Below are 20722 nucleotides of genomic sequence, written 5' to 3'. Positions count from 1 at the left end.
ATAGTATTTCATTGTGTAAATATACTACATTTTCTTTATCTATTCATCCATTGGTGGACACTTAGGCTGATTCCTTATCTTTGCTATTGTAAAAAGTGCTGTATAAACATGGCGGTACACGCATCCCTTGGATATACTGATTTCCTTTCCTTTGAATAAGTACCCAGTAGTGGAACTGCTGGATCATATGGTAGTTTTATTAGTTTTTTGAGAAATTTCCACACTTTTTCCATAATGGCTATACTAATTTAGAGTTCCATCAACAGTGTATGAGAGTTCACTTTTCTCTGTATTCTTCCCAGAATCTGTTATTTTCTGTCTTTTCAGTAACAGTCATTCTAACTAAGGTAAGATGACATCTCATGGTTTTGATTTGCATTTCCCTGATTAGTGATAATAAGCACTTTTTCATACACCTGTTGGTGATTTGTATGCTTTCTTCTGAAAAATGTCTATTTAGATCCTTTGCCCACTTCTTAACAGGATTAAAAACCTCTTATTTAAAAATACTGAGTCTTAGGTTGTTTCCTGTTATTTGATAACATATGCATACATTTGTTTCTTGTAATCTAGCAATCAAGGCCATTAAATCATCACTAACTTCTTCTACCCACCTCAACTATTTGAAATTCCTTAAAGAGCCAGCAAACTTACCCATTGACTTTTTTTTTTTTTTCACTTTCTCTCTGAAAATTATTTGGTTCTTACACAAGTCTTACTTTGTCTGTTTATGCCAATTGAAATAGGAGCTTGTGTTAAGCTGTTCTCGCATTGCTACAAATGAATATCTGAGACAGAGTAATTTATATAGACAAAAGGTTTAACTGGCTCATGGATCTGTGGGCTATTCAAGCCAGCATCTGCTCAGCTTCTGGGGAGGTCTCAGGGGACTTTTACTCATGATAGAAGGTGAAGCAGGAGCAGGATTGTCACACAGTGAAAGCAGGAGCAAGAGAGAGGAGTGGGAGGTACCACATACCTTTTACGCAACCAGGTCTCACATGAACTTATTCATCATCAAGGGGATAGTGCCGTGCCGTGCCGTGCCATGCCATTCATGAAGGATACGCCTCCATGATCCAAATATCTTCCACCACGCCCCACCTCCAACACTGGGGCAACATGAGATTTGGAGGGGACATAGAGCTCCATTAAATTTAAGACATTAAAATCTAATTTAGTACTTATCTCTGGAGAGAAGCAAAGGCATGCAAGTTTATCAACAAACGTATTTAGAAAATATTGTATAACTCATGATAAAATACTTTTATCTAACATTTGGGTACTCTGGAAGAGTTTAGTGCCAAATTTCTTTCCATTTCAGTATTTATGTAAGTATGTTTTGTTTTTAAACACAAAACTTTTTCAGATCATCTGATTTGTGTTTGATTCATTTTATTTTATGGGACATTTTTTCTTTTTTTAAAGAAAGGATAAAGAAAACTCCAAGCTACTCAACACCCTTTAGGTTGCTTAGGAGGTCACGAATCTCCAGAAAAACCAGAAGTAATTTCCCCATTCAGTCTGCTGTCTCATTCCATTCCACTTACATACTCATTAATATAATTTTTTTAGAGGAAAATTCTTAAATCTGAAGTCTTTACAACTATGTAAAACTAATTTCAAATTTTTTACTTAAATCCCTGCATCACTCCCTCACATTTGATGGTTAATCTGTATTTTTAAATTAGATATCACCAGTAGTGCATAGAAGTGATAAATTTTTATGTCTAATTAATATCCATAATTTCCAGAAGCTGAGAGACCATAAAGTGGGTAAATGCCAGCTGCAAATACAAGAAATGTTACAAGTATAAACATCTGTAAAAAGCTTTTACAAGGAGAAGTCTTTTTTTTTCATTCACACACACACACTTTACAAGAAGTCTTCTATTTACACACACACACACACACACACAGAACTAGCAGCCTAAATTTAATAACTTCATCCTTCTTAATCAAAAATAAAGAATGAAACTCACCAACTTATTGGAGGAGAGAGATCAGAGACACAAAGGATAGCTGAAAGATGGCTTGCTTTCCAGCAAGCATGAAAACTATTTTCTTGAATACTTTTAAAGCTCATAGTACTGTGTAAACAAGACAAGGAACATGCCCAAGAAAGGGAGTTCTCTGGGCTTCTCAGTACAGGGGACCTTAACCTAATGGGCTAGAAAAAGAGAAAGGGAGGTTGAATTCCTTCCTTACAGCCAGACCCTGCAACACAGGTTCCAAGGGTCTAAGCCCCCTGCCCTGGCTGATGCTCCCCGACTCCACCTCAACAGGACCCTAAGCCCACCGCACAGTTGAGCTGGACCAAGCTGAGGAGTTGCTGGAGCAGCAGCTGGAGCTGAACCAGGCCCTGCTGGAAGGGCAGGAGGGGGTCAGGACTGAAGCTCTGGTGCTCAAGGTCCAGAGGCTGAAGAAAGAGATAAAGAGGCACAGATAGAGTCTGGGAGGAGACACCAAAGCTTCCCACCAGTGCCCACAGCACGCTCTATCCCTGGAAATACTGGGAACCAACCCCCAGGAGCCCCGGGATCAGAAACATCTGTCTCTTTCAGGTCAGATAAAGCAGAAGAGACCCCCACACAGGGCCAGCAATTGGTAGGTAGTAGGGGAGCCAGGACTCTGCAGTCTTAGTCCCATTGCCCCTGACCTCGCAGCAGGGCACCCAGGCCTTACAGTTTACCCTGGACCATGCCCTAAAATAACCTCATCCCAAATACAATAAAACAAGAGAGCACCCACACATTGAAAAATAATAATAAAATAAATAAGACAAGGAACATGAAGGATTCTGCCACTGGCAGAAGAAACTGATCTAGGCTGCAACATGAACCACATAATCATACAGGAGAGACAAGATATTGGCCTGACCAAGATGCCAGCTGATAGCAAGAGTCTTGAAGACATGAAGACAATCAAGAAAGATAAATAGCTGCTTGGCAGAAAATTAGGTCAGACTACAGAAGTCAGCTCCCTAACACTGTTTCCACCAATTGAGAAATAAAGTAGCTATGCACTAATCAAACTCAAAACAAGACTTGACCAAGACCCAGAAAAAGAGCCATGAGGAGGGGAAAGTAGAAAACAGTCAGCGAGTGTAAAGCCTCTAACTGTTGAATGAGGTCCATCCCTGGAGGCTAGGTGAGCCTGGATGTAAACAGCCAATGAGGCAACACTGGCTCAGGAGGTAAGTCACCTGGGCATCCCAGTGGAACATCCACCTGTCAAAGGAAAACTCACACAACAGCATTTAGGAAAGGAGTTTACTTGCAAAGAAGGCTGCAGGTGTTTGAGAACTTAAGATTTTAGGAGTGTTCCCATCAATTCCCAAAACTGATAAAAATGGCTCAGTAAGCCTAAACTGTACCAAAAATATGGCATATGTTGACCACAATTTTCTGAGAAAGAAATTCCATAAAGGAATTCCGTTATGTGCCAGGCAGAAGGTGCCTAAATAAACTGCCCTCAATAAAACCCCAGGCACCAAGTCTCGAAAGAGCTTCCCTGGTTGGCAACATTTTACAGGTGTTGTCACAACTCCTTGCTGTGGGAGTTAAGTTGCATCTTGTGTGACTCTACTGGGAGAGAACAGTTGGCAGCTGGAGCCTTGTTCCCCCAGACTTCGTCCATGCACTTTTTTTTGCTCTTGTTCTATATCCTTCTGCCATAATAAATCTTAGCTGTATGACTATATGCTGAGTTTTGTAAGTCCTCCTAGTCAATCACCAAGGGGAAAACTCCTAATACATAGTTTTATTGTTTCATTTCACTCTTGATGATACGTAAAAGATCATGTTTACCAATTTAAAATATCATCTTTAACACACATCTCACACACTGCATTGGTAAACCCATGGGTTAAGTTTCATTTTCACTCAGCTACTGCAAGTTTTCCTAAATCAAACATATTACCTGTCATTACATATATGGGTCAATGTCTGGCACAAATATTTTATAAACTAAACTGTATGGCATTTCCTTCTTCCCCTTACATTTTTGAGTTACTATTCTTCTGGTCACATGAGCAAAATCTGTGGAAGTATCTTTCCCGCTTCTCATGAGATGTGCTCTATTATTCCTCACTGAAGTCATTACTCTGGTATTCAGAGCCAAATTCTACTCTTTAATATCTGCTATATAATCAGCTGTTAACTTTCCATCTTCACCCTTTTTCCATCTTTCCCTTTTCTTCCAAAGATTGAACTTTCCATTAAAATGGCAGGCAAGAAAAAAATCTTTGTGCTCCAAATCCACTGGGTTTTCTGTCCAGTTTACATTCCCTAACTAAAGACACTTCACCTTTTTTTCTCTCCTACTAAAGATTTTCCAAACTACATTCCGTGAGAACATCATCCTCAAGCTGCTCATGACAAAAGATTCTGAGGTTAAGTTTAGGAAATTAGGTAAGCAAAGTTCAACAGGTTTCTTATAGAACATCTCAGAATTTTTGATATAATCATTTGAATTATGAAGGAATTTTTTTGCTTTTTGGTTCATATACAGATAGTCCTGTATACGTTACATAAAAGTATAAAACTTTCCCCTCAGGAACATCTTATAGGGAACAATATTTTACCACATGCATTTTAAGAAATATTATGCCAATCCCTGATGGGCTAGAAGTTATCACATCTGATGCCTTAGAAGTCTATTGAAACAGCTCCAAGAAGGATGCAAATATTATGACCAATCTACTTTTAGAAAGGAAAAAGTCTAAAATATTAGTCAAAATATGAATTTAAAATGAGATCAAATAAAATGGATTACTAATTATGAATCTTTTCAACTGTGGGAAAAATATTTTATAATTTTATATGATGAGGAAGTATAAAGTTTCTTTAACATTGTGGTGTAAATTATTTGCCCCATAAAAGAAAAAGCTAAATTCAGTCCATTTAAGTCAGTAATCACTCAAGCACTCATCTACCAACCTGGAACTTGAATTGATTGATATCTAAAATAAAAGAAAATACAAACAGACCTAAAAATAAGACTACTGAACAAGCATCTTAAAAGTAACAATTACTACAAAAGTAACAAAAGTACATTACTACTAAATGAACTCAACAAAAATGTTTGTTAATACTTTATTAATATTTTCTAATGGACAGAACGCAAACCAAATAAATTTTTTAATCCTTTTAGTTGAATAAAAATAACTGACATTCTGATTGTTGTTTCTTTGTTAAAGAAGGAAAGTATTGATAGAACAGTTAGGCACACAGTTGACACTTACTGTACAATGATATGCACACATTATCTTTTAACAAGTATAATCCTAAAATGTGCTCTTTACATTTTTTCCCTTGTAATACAGGAGCCATGCTCCTATAAGCAAAATTTACTACTAATAAAAGAATTTTCCAAGGAGTGACAAAAAAGACTTTTAAAACAAGTCCTTAAATAAAAGGATGCAGCAACAACGGAATGTAAGTTGTTGGATTAAGAAGACAGTTTAAGCTACATCTCAAAAAATTAAAAATTCATTTCTTACAATTACTCAAATACACATGCATTAAATGAAAATATTGCACAAAATTAAAATTTTAGATTGAGAAATTTATATTATTCTTAATTTTTATAAAAATTGGTACACTTTCTGGTAGCATTTAATTGTTTGATTTTTTTTCCCAAATACCAGCAGCACAAACTTAAAATGAACAAACTGAAATACTCAAGAAAGTTTTTAATGTTTTCTTTTAAAAAAAATTAAGGCTAACCAAGTGCATCCATTGGTCAATGGCACAATTGATTTCAGCAACTATTTGGAATATCCTAATTATAGGAAATGCCCATCTAAGTGATATATTTAAATAATACAATCAACTTTTTAAGGTGAATAAACTATGATGGTTTCTAAATAGTTTACACGTTACCTGAAAAATCAGAAAACACAAAGAATGATTTAGAAAGTTCTTGCCTAAAGGCACTACTGACTTAAAAAACATTCAAAATCAAATAAGAGAAGACATAAAGCCTCTTCACGTATATATTCATATATGCAATAAATGCATTAAATGTAGTAACTTTATTAAACATAGTACACTGTACTTGACTTATGGTTAAATATTTTACACACAGCTTGACCAAGTCATTCAAAAAGTTATCTCTAATTTTAGCACGACCACAGCTCTTTCTGATGTAAAACACAGATGTGCATAGAGAAGATGCACCACCATTTACAAAGACTATCATTTGACATTTTCTGCTTCTGAAATATAAACTCTTTTAAACAAAAATTACTTTAAAAATCTATTTACTCAAATAGTTTTTGGTATGATTGCAGTTATCTTGTAGGGCTCTATTTTGAAAATTTACAGTATTACATGACCTTTCTTTCCCTGGTTGATGGCCAGTGCTCCTCACATTATATAGAAATGCTCTTTCACATGTACACGCTAGGCTCTTACATGAATCATTCCGTATACTCTTAGATTTATTCATGTCAAAAATATACTTGAAATGGGCAGGGGCATATATGAAAATCATTGCACTTATGGCCATGCTGATGCTTCCCACAGACATGTTTCACACATCTTCACTTTTAAAGCCTAGGGCTCAGGGAGGGGCCAAGGCAGGGAGACACCCTGAGAAGAAGAAATACTATTTCTTCCACCAGAGCCACTAAGGATCTCTTCTCACTTGCAAGTTGCAATGAAAGGGATTTCATTTTATGTAATTCTGAAGAGATGCAACATATGCTGAATATATGCATACTATAAGTATACACAACAGCATTATTAATAAATATGATTATTATAAAGCTTTAAAGGAAGGCTTTATTCTGTTAATAGGCCTCACTTTGAAAGTAGGATCTAAGTGAAAACAAGACAGTGATATCTTGTTCCAATCTTAAAGCTCCCAAATAACTGGGATACCAATATGCTGTCCCTTTATCTTAAGCACCCAGACTTTCTTTTAATACCAGGATCTTGGCTCAGTGGTCTGATAAGTAGCTTCACTATTTTAAGGTTTTAGTGTTAATTATTTTTAAAACAAAGAAAGCTGACACACCCAAACCCTTAGACAATGAAAATATTTAAAACTACGCAGAAATCCTGCATAGAAGGGATATGAAGACTTCTAAGATGGATAAAATGGACAGTGAGAAAATTATAGGAAATACAGAAGCTCCAAAACTAGAGAAAGTATTTTATTTTATTGGTATAAAATTAATTTATGGGTTTAAAGGTATACACTGAGGGGTTTTGCCTACTAGCTTTATTTTGTAGAATTTTACATTATGTGAAATATAAATAAAAGCACATTTTAAAAAATATTATAGTTCTTTTTTCATTTATTTTCATATATGTACACTGTCATAGAATTAGGAATTTGTATGTTTACTATGACTAATAAGCTCATTAATCATTTAATTTGCTATTTCTGCAGTTACCTAAGGCATGTCTAGATCACATAATTAAAAATTATCATATGGTAACTTTCCAGACTACTATTTAAATTTCCATATTTTTAGAAGGACAAAATGTATTTATTTGGCAGTTCTTCCGATAAATTATATCTTCTGTATAATCAGTAATCTGTTAAAGATAAAACTAATAATTTTGAAATTTAAATGAGAGCCACCACATGCTTCTTTTTTGCACAAAGAATGCCAAAAGGAAACACAAAACTGAGTACCATAAGAGCATAACACAGCCCTTAAAGCACACATAAGAATAAAAATTGTTGTATACCAATGAATAACAAATCCAATCAAATTCTGTGTTTGATTGGTTTTATTTTATACTCAGCTTTATTTTATATCACAAAACTGTAATTCAGGTATAAGGTTATTTCACACTTTAAGGGCATTCTGTCTCTTTCCCCAGACCTGAAAGAGATGTTTCAAGGATCATTCACCTGGCTAATTCACAATATATCAAAATGCTGACACAGACCTACAAAATCATTATGCCAAATTCCTCCAAATCATACATTGCACAGTCTCCAACCGTTAAACAAATTAGCCAATTTATCTCTGAACCATTGTTTTGTGCTTTCCTTAGCTTTCATATATACACTCTGGCATTTTGTCATTGCTGGAGAATGCTGATTAGTTCGAAATGGAAGAAATCAACGCCATTCTTGCTTGAGATGGGGGCAGTTTTCTCTCAATGTTGCAAAATATGCACCAAATCATTTAAGACACAGAAATCTCTCTTGTTAATGGTGGATTATAGATGAGAATGAGAAGAACCACAGACTTATGGATGTATTAATAATCTATTTTGAGACACTAAAAGACTGGTGCAGACACAACAGTATTTGAGTTAAGCCCCAGAAGATCTGTCCATACCATTAGTCCTGGACAAAATGAACACCAGCTTCATAGAGTGGAGTGTCACCTTTTCTGTAAAGAAGGCGCTTGCGTAGTTTGAAGTTTCTGTTTATATTTCTGCATCTGCTTTGACCGTGAATGCAGTTTGTTGAAAAGTTCACGGAATTTATACTGTGGAAATAAGGTTTCTAAAAAGCCTTCCAAGAAGACATAAACCATTCTCCTATTTAATTGGTTATGCTGAAACATTTCAAAAACACGAAGAATACCTTTCCGTGTTGTCTCAGCCCCAATAATGTGCTTCAGTTCATCTAAATGAAGTGGGGGAAAATACACACAATTACTCAAAGGAAACACAAGGCCTAAACTCTTAAATGCTCTTAAATTAAGGTACACAGCAGAGTAACTGATAAACAGTAGGTAACCAGTTAATGCATTTCAGCTATGTACTACAGCTGAAGCTTAATATGCATCTTCGCATGCATGCATCTATTTACCCACTTATGCAAAAGCTACTGGGAGAGAATACAGCACAGGTGTAAAAGATAAAAAAAGTCTCAAAGATCCCAAACTATGATTACAAACGTGTCCCTTAATACCCATGTGATACTTACCCACCACCCTGACTCTTTCCTCATCTGAAAAGGAGAATTTATAATAACAAACATCCTTATAACTATAAGGATTTATAAGTCTTTAAAGAGATAATGTGAAAAGTGATCTGTAAACTTTGTAATATTATACAAATATTCTTAGTACACCTAATGAACAGTAACAAATGCTATAAAGAAACAAACTAATCCATGATGGTGAATAAAGTTTCATTGGAACACAGGAAAAAAAAAAAAAACCGTAATCCCTGATCTACAAAAACCCCTGACATAGTAACCATGCCATAAAAATGCTAAAAGTATAAGAATATTTGTAGTGGGGAGACTTCCAGATGTGGTAACAAAGAAAAGTTCCCTTTAAGAAAGTGACAGGTAAAGGAGACTTTCTACTTGGGCAGGATTTTGATAGGTGCAATGAGATGAAGGATTAGCCTTGGTGAAATGGACATGAATGAGCAAATAAGCAGTAACTAAAATAACAAAGCATGTTCAAGAAATGGGGATAGTAAAAGTTTGGTTGAATTTTATTTAAATTCAAAGTGAAGAAAGTGAAGAAAATAGAAAACTGATGGTGTTGTGACTAAGAGTGAGCAAATTTGGCATTTATTCATAAATAACACCAAGTTACTACAGAGATTTGATTATGAGACCAACATGTATGATTATTAATTATTCATATTCATAATTATTCATAATATTGATAATATAAGTATCATTTTGCTGCTTTGGAAAGAAACATACAATTTCCAAAAAGTCTTTATCTAACTAGGGGTACCAAATAATTTATAGCAAAAATTTTGAGAATTTACTAAAAAATAGGCAAGGATTATGTATATATAAATTCATATACTTTTATATGTACCCTCACTTCCTTCAAATCTTCACACCACTGTCATCTTCTCAGTGAGGCCTGCCCTGGCCACCCCATCTAAAACTGCAACCCATCCGACACTACCTATTCCATTTTCCTGCAGTATCTTTCTCTTTAGTACTTACCACTTATCTAACATACTACATTCCATTTATTTGTTTTGTGTGTTTTTGAGTCCCTCTATTTCTATTGGAAAGTAATCTCCAAGAAGGCAAACATAAGTGCAAAGAACAGCATCTGGCACATAATAACTTTCAATAAATATTTGGTGAATAAAGATTTCTTCCAGCTAGATAACTGAGTCAGTCTATATAGCACAGTCAGGTTTACTATAATAGTATATTAAATAATATCCTAAGCAATTGTTTCTTATTTTTCTAAAATGTTATTTCTATAATTTGCTTTTTTTACCAACAAATGAAACAGTATATAGGTAAGAATTAAAATCATGTGGCAAATTTTTAATTTAATTGACGGAAGACAAAGCTGGTAATTAAAATTTATGGAGAAAATAGAGTTCTGAATTATAACAAAATTAGAGAAAAAATAAGTATTGTGTGATATTAAATAATGCACAAATATGTCTGTTCATTCTCTACATCCAGAATTAAAATACAGAGAAAAGACATGTCGGCATTTTCAAAGATATTCATTAACAAGTGGCAAAACAACCATCACCACCTCCCAGCCACATTAAATTGCTTTTCACATTATATAACTTCTCTGATTGAAAGAAGAAAAACGAGAAAAAGTAAATCTAAGGTAGTGAGATAGCTGTACCCTAATGAAGTAACTAAAATCAGACCAACAAAATGCTACTAAGTATATTTTGTTTGGGATTATATATTAATAAAGATTAATAATCAGCCAATCAGTTGTTTCTATGTAGATGGAGTTTTTGAAATAATTTGTTTTCCTAAGTAGAACAAATATTCTTCCTGAAAAATTCATACCTTATATTTTATTAGCCCATTCACCTGTCATGTATTTTATTTAACTTAACTCCCAATATGTTTCAAGGCAGCAAAGCAAATGGTTAAAAGCATAAGCTTTCACATCACTTAAAGCCGAGTCAGAATACCAACTGTTGCTTAGTAGCTATAAACATTGGATAGATTATTTAACCTCTCTGAGCTTCTGTTTCCTCACATACAAAGTGGTGATGTTAACAGTCCTTAGCTTTACAGTAGGGTTATGAGGACTGATTAAGAACATATGAGAAATGCCTAGCACAGTGCCTGATATGTATTAAGTCATCAAAAGGTAGTTGTTATAATCAAAAGGCAGTTACACTGGCATGATGAATGCTAAAAATTCAGAAGAATGACAAATTATAGAGATTTTTAACTACACATGCCCACTCACCTGGCATAATTGCAAGTAATTTCGTTTTTCCTGCTACTCTTGTTCTCATTCGAATACTTTTATCTCTGCATGGAACAGTTTCTGCTAAAATGCCATTTGGCCAAAATGCATCTCTATTTGAGAAGATTAAATAAATTTTGTAAACATTTTCATTTTCTAATGATACAAGTTGATAAAATTATTTCAAATTTCTACAGAAAATACAAATGCGAACAGAAACAAAAAGTTTCTGAAATTTTATTAATATATAGCTTTAATGATATTCAACAAAGACCAAGTGTAGGGTTCAATTTTTGGGGTTCAAAAAAAAACAAACACAAGAAAAAATAACAGATAAATTATGCACCAATGCAGTTTATAAACACTAAGGAAGACAGCAAAATGGGATACATAGATGACTATATCACAGGCATTTAAACTCAAAGTGGGCATCCGCTGATGGAACATCTCATCCAAATGCAACCCTACAATATCTTGAATTTCAATGCCTTAGAGTTTAACACCTATCTCCTTCAGTTATGCCATCCCACTCCTCTTATAATTAAGCCTACATAAGACTAAATTCCAAGCCCACAACTTACAGATGGATTGACTTTCACACATAAAACAACCCATTCTTCTTAACTTTCAGTGGGCTTTACTCCTGTTCCCCAACTCTTGGTCTGAAGGCAGGGATGAGCACAAAAACTAACCTTTCATCTGGGAATTTGGTGTGAGGGTCAGACTCCCCAGAGCAGCTGTTCTTAACTTTACACATTAGAAGCGCCTGAGAGCTTTACAGGCTCCTAATGTACAGGCCTTTCACTGGACTAAGTCAGACTCCCTGGACATGGGATCCAGGCATTAGTAATTTTTAAAGTTCTACAGGTGATTTCAATGAACAGCCAATGCTGAGAATCACCACTCCAGAGGAACATCATTTACCCACCTGAAATAAAATAAACATGCCAGGGCAGGTTGTCCAAGTTTTGGAAACAGTATGGTACAGTGGGAAGAAACTTAGCTTCAGATTAGAGAAACCAGATTCCCCACTTTGTAGCCTGAGAGCCTATTCAACTTCTCTAATCCTCAATTTACTTCTAACAAAATAGAGACAAAATATCTACCTCATAAAATGGCATAAAATCAGAAAGCATACATAAAATACCGTGCACAGTGCCAAGAACTTAGTTAGTGTTCAATACTGATAGTTCCCTTCTTGCTTCCTTTCCTTCCTTTCCAAATACGTGATGCCATGAATTTTTACGCATTGCTTATCTTCATTTTTAGAAAAGAGGTTTATTTCTCTACTAGCTGTACTTTCCTCAAGGGACTGCATCTTATCTCAGCAATGGGCTGAGTGCTAGGCCCAGAGGAGGGGCTCAGTATTTTTTGTATGCGGAGTAGAGTATCTACTTAATTTTTGTTCCTTGTATAGGTTCCAATATTTAATAAAAAATTAAAACATAGCCAAAGAGACTTACTTAAAAAGTTCCATTTAAAATGAAGGTTAGCAAATACAACTGAGAAAAACTAATCCCCAAAACTAGATATTTGATTATACAACCGTAACATTTTTAGGTGAATATTTCAATTATCTTACAGCCACTGTATTGTGATAAAAATGTAGCCTATCATTTGAAAGATCTTTCTTCTATACTTTTCCTATTCTGGTTTTAAAGAAACAAAGATCAATAGGTTCATGAGACAAACGTTTAGTATAATTCTTAGAAGTCTTTTTGCTTATCAATGATAACTAAACCAACTTTATGTCCAGGAAGGAAACAAAAGCAATGAAAGTTAATTAGTGATAACAATGCTAAACTCTGTACTACCTGAAAGAAGTGACTGTGTCTTAAGATATACCTGAAACGTTTCACTGAGTCGGCTACTTGTTCAGGTGAAGTCATCCAATCAACATGGTCAACTATTTTTCTGAAAGTAAAGAAATGTAAATGAGTAAGGTTAAATTTTTAGAAGGTGAAAAAAATAAATATGACTTTCATAGAGCAAGCAACTTAATTTGGATGTAAATTATCCCTGAGAGCAACAGACTGTTTTAACGATGTTCTTAAAAGACCCAGAGAAAACAAATTCTCTTACAAAGGTTGAGCAATCTACTTCCAGAAGTAAAAGTTTAATAGCTAAGTAAAATCAGATTAGAAGCGAGGAGGAAAAGAGTGGTACCTATTAATAGTATCACCATATGTAGCTCTAATAAGCTGTTGAAGTAGGTTTTTGATATTCCTTCGCAACCACTGATTTCTTTCTTTTAAGTCGAATACTTCATCCATGAGAAGCAGCATTACTCTAAGTGGAATATTGTCATCCACCTGACAAAATATGGGAAGAAATAAGAATAAGTTTGAGTTAGCTATCTACTATGAATGGTTACTTTTGTTGCTTTTACTAAATGACTGGTATTTCACAAGTCAGAGAACAAGTTACATTTTAGCCTTCATAACTTGACATTAAATTCTAATGTAAAAAAAATATTTCTAGCAGTCATTCTGACAGAATACAGAACTTCATAGTCCCACAATAATGAGTACATTTTAAGCCTATAGTTTAACATTTTCAAGGCAAAGTAGATTCATGAAGGTCCTAGGAAAAGATGGGTTGGTTCTTACTATTGGCAGAGACTGTATGAATTTGATAAGGCAAATGCTAGACCCTTTGTCTATTTTCTAATGCATCTTTTTCACAAGAATAAGATATTCTCAACATCTCCATATATTTAATAGAACAAAACACAAACTATACAGAATAATGTATTTTGCTTAGTTAGTAAATTGTATGTATTTATGTACTTTCAGGAAAAAGATGCTGAAGTTCAATCCAGCACACAACTAAATTCACATTACAAAAGGCATAGTTTACTAAATTACTAGAATTTTCTTTTAGTTTTTAACAAATAAAAGTCAGTACAGTTTTATTATGGGAGTATACAATCAGTAAGGTAAGAAGGAAGATGATCGGAATGCTCTGATGCGAAAAAATACGTATAAAATAAAAAGCAGGTACAGATTTAGTACCACATACAATTGTTAGTAATTTTATAATTCTTTCATCACTGAGAAACTGTTTCCAATTATTTCCTCATCAACACTGTAATTTAAATACTGGCAAGAAAGCATGAGCTACACAGTTTTCACTGTCATGTTGTAAACATTTCCTTAGTGCACCTTCCATTTCAAAAACTGAAATCAAATAGCTTAATCAAAACCAGTGGGGAGAAGGAGACCCATTTCATCACTGAGACAGAATAAATTCTTCCATATTCTCTGATCAAGTATATTCCTACGAGTTTGATGTCATATGAAAATCTAATAAATAGCTAAACTGTAAAAACCACATACCAAAAGGTACAATGTTATGGATATTATGCCATCAATAAACTTAATAACACATCTTAAAATAATCTTGAAAAAGCAAATAAAAATATTATTTTTGTTTAAGACAGTTGATTATAAACAAATTCAATTGGAAACGGAAAGGAGATAATTACAACCTTAAAATAAATCTGCCTAATAGAACAGAATAAAACAGATCCAAACATATACGGTAACCTGATTTGTGATAAGGGAGAAACAGTACAGTGGGGAAAAGATGGCCCTTTCAGTAAATGGTGTTTGGATCAACTGGACCCATACCTCAATTCATAAACAAAAATCAATCCCAGATGAATTGCAAACCTAAATGTTGTTACAGTAAAACAAAAAAGGTTTTTAAAGAAAATTCTAGGACATGTCTGTGACCCTGTAATAGGCACAGATTACATATATAGCACAAGAAAGAAACCTAGAGAGTAGAAGACAATGTATTACATATATCCGACAAAGAACTCACATTCAGATTACATAAAGCACTCCTACTAATCAAAAGAACTAAGACAGCTAAGCCAACAGAAAAATGACAAAAGGTCTTGACAGACGCATAAGACAGAACATTCAAATGGCCAATAAACATATGAAGAGGTGTTCAACATTTCAACAGTTATAAAAACGCAAATTCACATGAAATACAACAATCAGATTGGCTAAAATTAGAAAGACAAAATACTGAGTATTGGCAGGATGTAGAACACTGGAACTCTCATGTACTGCTGATAGCAATGTAAACGGTACAAATAATTTGAAAAAGTACTTGGCAGTATCTACTAAAACTGAACTTATATATATATATCCTGATACAGCAATTTCATTCCTAAGTATAGATCCAACAGAAACATGTACAGATGTGTATGAATGTTCACAGAAATACTATTCATGATACAACAAATAGATTGTACTATATTCACAAAATGGAATACTATAAAGCCACAAGAACGAAGAAACTACAATCACACAAAACATCATGGAAGAACATCACAATGTTAAGCAAAAAAGCCAGACTTCATGGAACACATACATTACAGTTTCATATACACAAAGTATAAAAGCAGAGTAGAAGTTAGGATAGTGATGGTCCCTGGTGGAGGAGAAGGTCCTAACAGGAACAGAGGATGAGGGGCTATTCTGGAGTAGTGGTTATGTTGTTTTCTGATTAGAGTGCTAATTACATGGGCATGTTCAGTTTGTAAGAATTCTTCAAGCTTAACACTCACAATATGTGCACATTAATGATACATATACATATTACACTTCATTAAAAAGTTAAAAAGATATGCCAAGTATGACTTAAACTAAATACTACCAAGAATAAAATTAACTCACATTATCGTCAAGTTGAGCCGAAACTCGGCGATGTTCAGGGTCTGAATCAGTCTTAGGAATTAAAGGAGGCACCTAAAACCAAAACCAAACCCACAAAGTAAACACACTAAAGCAGACAGTGAAAGAACACAACACAATAATAAACCTAAATGAGTATCAGCATTTGATCTGACTTTTGGTACAATATATAAGCCAAATTTAACAATCTAAAATTTGGACCCAAATACAAAGAGTAATTATTTCATTACTAAAAGGGTTTTCTCCTTTACAAAATAAATGACTTTTGAGTTAGAAAGAAAAATTAGTCAGTCAAACTCCCATATTTTTTAGAAGAATTCAAAGCCATGAAAGGTTAAATGACTTGAAAGCCAAAACGTCATGCATCGCATAACGACGTTTTGTTCAACAATACCAGAGTGGTACCATAAGACTGTAACACTATATTTTTACTGCATTTTTTCTGTGTAGATATATTTAGATACACAAATGTGTACCATTGTGTTGAAATGCCTATAGTATTCAGTACAGTAGCATGCTGTACAGGTTAGTAGCCTAGGAGCAATAGGCAATACTATATAGCCTAAGTGAGAAGTAGGTTTGCGGAACTTACACATACCATCTAGGTTTGTGTAAGTTCATTCTATGATGTTCCCAGATGATGAAATCACCCAATGACACATTTATCAGAACATATCCCTGTTGTTAAGTGATGTACGACTGTAGTTAGTAGTACTGCCAGGGAACAGAGCTCCAATCGACTTTCTTTTTGCCATGAAGAGCTTTTGATATAGTATGTTAATATGTTTAAGAAATTAACAAAATGTTAGATGGAAAGGACAGAAAGATCAGTATTGGCTGAAAATCATTTTGTCAGCACAGGAAGGATTGTCAAGACCATCTCAAGTTACTGGTGACGACAAAGAGGCCTAGAAAAGTTCAGTGACTTTTGTACAAATTCATATGAGTAATGAACAGCAGAAGTGGGATTGAACAATACTGATTTCAGTGTTAGTATACTTCCTCGCAAATAGAAATAAAAATGAGGCATCAGAGAAAGTACGAGAATTAACAGAAAAGTACGATTCACACAATTTTAGGAGTGGCCCTTAGATTAAAGAATACCTATGTTTTCATACATTTCCCTTACATTCAAGCATAATCTATCCACTACAAAATTCTAATAGCTATATGTTTTATAGCCTTGATTACAACTTCAAGTAACTATGTCAAAATGATTTTTAAAATGTTAATTAGGAATTCAACAAACTATAGTCTAGTATCTTTATGTGTTAATGTAATTTAAAAAAAAAATCTCCCTGGGAAATTCTTCTATGACACGCAGAGGTCTATACCCAGTAATGTATGAGCCCAGAGACTGATGGTAATGATGAACTTTTCTTCTCTTTGATCTGGTAATCATTCTATCATGTAAATCAGGACAAATCAGACTTTATGCTTCCTGAGTGAATACTAGTATAACTCATCTGCACAACAGAATTTATTTGTTTGCTACTAAATTTAATAGTACTTTATGATAAAAATGGCATAATGAAATAAAACAAGATAAAGAAAGTTAACTTTACTAATTTTAAGCTTTGGTTTTAAATGAATTTTAAAACCCTACCACAGCAGAGACTAACAAGTAAGTGGATTTTATAATACTCATTTCTGATAAGAATTTTTCTCTTTAGTTTTTTATTCTTTATGAGACTGTGTGTCTAGCAACATTTGGAAAAGAAATAAGGTTAAGGGAATAAGGTAAATCCAACCAGAATTCAATACTTCTTAGTTGACTTAAAAATAGTTTGCTTTAGACATTACTGAAAATGTCTTCTTACCTTAAAAAATGATTGCTTTATGTCTTGACCTAATCTTTCTGACATTTTGCCCATGTTGTCTGACATTTTAGTCATTCCCTCTGCCAAGCTATCAGGAAGGGATTTAACTGCATTTGAAACATTCCTCATAGAATTGCGAAGCGGATTTACAAAAGTGTCCATCTAAAGGGAAAAAAGATATTATACCATGATTTTATTGTACCAGAGTTGTTACCCAAATGACAAGCCTTGGAAAATATAGAGTGCAACACTGGAAAGATGCAATAATTTTCTGGTTTATATTATGTCGTTACATTTTAAAAGTACAGAAATGTTGTCTTCAGTGTGTCTTAAAAATGTATTTTCGGCTGGGCACAGTGGCTCATGCCTATAATCACAGCACTTTGGCAGACTGTAGCGGGAGGATGAGACCAGCCTGGGCAACACAGTGAGACTCCATCTCTACAAAAAAAAAAAAAAAAAAAAAAGCCAGGCATGTTGGAACATGCCTGTGGTCCGAGCTACTGGGGAAGGTGAGGCAAGAGTATGGCTTGATCTCAGGAGTTCAAGGCTGCAGTGAGCCGTGATCATGTCACTGTACTCCACAAACTCCAGCCTGGGCAAAAGTGAGACCCTTGTCACAAAAAACAAAAGCATTTTCACATACACATATATGCTTTGAAAATTTGACAGATGAGGTTATTCTTAGAATATCAATATAAGCTTTGGCTGCCTCTTTATTAAAGAAATTTTGAATAAAAAATCTTTTCCATTCAAAATTGTAAAAGAAAAAAAAATGTTTTCCAAAACAGAAACTGATGCAACGAGAATTAGCCACTATATACTTCTGGCACAGGTCAAAGCAACAATTAGGTATTCTGAGTAGATACTGAACAGAAAACAGGTAAAATAAACAGAAAACTGAAATAACTAATAAATATTTAAGATTTTTTTAAAAAATAATTTTAGAATACATTATATGTGCAATTAAAATCTACAGAGGAAATTTAAAGTTCACTACAAAGAAGGAAAAGAGACGTTGCAAATCAGACATGTAAATCTTATCTTAGCAAGGTGGAATTACAAAAACTGTAAAAGGAAATATGACCAGAGATATAAAAAGGAATCAAAAATCTTCAGAGTGACAGAAAGCAAAAATGGTATTATGGCCATAAAATGTAAAATAATTTCAATTAATAAAGAGACATCTAAAGAAACCAGACTAGAGATGCAGATGAGACTGAGAGATTTTTAACAAAAATAAAGAAATCAAAGAAAAGACACAAAACCAGTCACACAAAACTATAGAAATATTTTCCAAAAAAAAAAAAAAAAGTTAAACATCATAAAAGCTACCAGGAAAAACAAATTATGTTCCATGCAAAAAGAAAAAAATGAGTAACAGTAACAAAACTGAATCTCACTGCTTAGGAATCATAGCAATATTAATAGATAACAAGAAGACAAAACTCCTTCACTCTAATTATATTTTCATGGCTTTCATCAAGAAAAACTAGAAAAGATAAAATGAGTATTAATAAGAAGTGAATTTCAAGATAACTGCACAAGGGCTGAGAGTTTTGGTTGGTTACTCCCTGGCTTAAGCTCAGCCACTAGCACCGCAGACATGCTTGACGGAACATCCACCCCTAGAAGGGACACTGTCAGAGTACAACCAAGAGTAAAATCAAAGGACAGAAACTGGCTTGAATAAGGATTTGAAAAACACGACCACTGGTGGAGAGAAATACAAAGACAAAAAGATGAAGTTAATTCTCACGTGTGGCTAATGATTCTTGTGTGTGCGTGTGTGTGTGCCCGCACGTGCACACTGTGGCCTTTTCTTTTAAATGGTAATAACATATAAATAAGCTAAGTCATGAGAACATAGCGCAGAATTCTAAAGCGAGATAAGCATTAAGCATGACAATACAACATTTAAAATGTGCGGCTTGGGAAAAAACTGCCACCTTGCTAACAAGTTAAAATGTTCACAGAAGAAATAGCATTTCAGAAGCATAAAAGGCATGAATTTCTATTTAATCCCCAACCTGAGTTTATAAATAGTATGACATCCTCAAAAATATTTTAGAAATTCATACATCTTACACTTCACAGCAGAAACTTGAGTTTATCTACTATGCATTGGTTAAATGAATACTATCTCATATGCTTACCCAGCCATGAGGCTATACTACCATTGATACTCTAAGAGAAACTAAATCTATATAATCTATAAAATGAATTTCCCAATAATTAAAAATAGTTGTCTATGTAGTATCCCAGAAGTACAGAAGCATTTTTTTTTCCCTAAAGGTAAAGCCCAAGCATTTGTAGTAGGAGGGAAGTGGGGTAAGAACGAAAAACCTCTAAAAGCGACTCTGTTGCTTAACCATGAAAGAGGCAGAATTTCATAAGCATAAAAGCAAAGTCCATCATTGTATGAAAACATTTCCAAAAACAAGATTTGTTTTAAAGTAGATTCTTAGAAAAAGAGAAAAACTTTCAGATGATCATGCACAGGAGATTATGGATTGCTGGCATAAGTGTACACTTAGCTGTCCTTACACAGATGCTGTATATTCAGTCAATTACCACCCCGGCTGAGTTATATGTAATGTCAACAACATATACAATGGTATTTTAACTTAAATTTAATCTTTAATTATAGTTTAAAATGCCTTCACCATGATACAAAACTGAATAGAAAGATAGTGTGTACAAAGGAGGAAGGCTACTTGTCAGTTAGTCTTTCTAAAAATTGTTTCACAGGTTTTCTAAAGCTACGATACATTGTGTGACCAAGTTAATGTGTTACAAATATTATTTCTCAAGTTCTGAATGGCCACTGATAAAATGTTTGCAGATGATCTACTTTAATAGCTATTTAATTTCCAGTGAAATAAAAAAAACTGAACTATCATTTAGTCAAAAAGGAAATAAAGCTGGAAACCACAAATTCTTTTTTTTTTTTTTTTTTTTTTTTTTTTTTTTGGCGACTGCCCCTGCCCCCCCCCCCGCCCTGCTCGACGCTCTTCCGATCTTTAGGACGTTCGGAGACCCCCCCCCCCGGG

General features: G+C 34.2%; 1 protein-coding gene across 8 annotated transcripts in view; it reads right to left on the bottom strand.

Annotated features, from left to right (window-relative positions):
* Positions 1–5082: 5082 nt before the first annotated feature.
* The window catches only part of SNX13 (sorting nexin 13), a 164156-nt gene continuing 148516 nt past the window's right edge, over positions 5083–20722 (bottom strand). For 5 of the 8 annotated variants that reach the window (XM_025379996.1, XM_025380001.1, XM_025380000.1 and 2 more), the window contains 6 exons: positions 17670–17831; positions 15832–15903; positions 13304–13449; positions 12983–13051; positions 11138–11250; positions 6019–8601 (listed from right to left, as the gene is read on the bottom strand). In XM_025379996.1, the coding sequence (XP_025235781.1) occupies positions 8354–8601; positions 11138–11250; positions 12983–13051; positions 13304–13449; positions 15832–15903; positions 17670–17831 (810 nt within the window). In that variant the 3' untranslated portion in view covers positions 6019–8353. Of the gene's footprint in view, positions 8602–11137; positions 11251–12982; positions 13052–13303; positions 13450–15831; positions 15904–17669; positions 18111–20722 lie in introns of all 8 variants that reach the window. The other 3 variants (XR_003118625.1, XM_025379999.1, XR_003118624.1) reach the window with 2 other exon arrangements.

Source organism: Theropithecus gelada, chromosome 3 (assembly GCF_003255815.1).
Source record: "Theropithecus gelada isolate Dixy chromosome 3, Tgel_1.0, whole genome shotgun sequence".
NCBI classification, from domain to species: Eukaryota; Metazoa; Chordata; class Mammalia; order Primates; family Cercopithecidae; genus Theropithecus; species Theropithecus gelada.
This window is presented reverse-complemented; position numbering and strand designations above follow the sequence as displayed.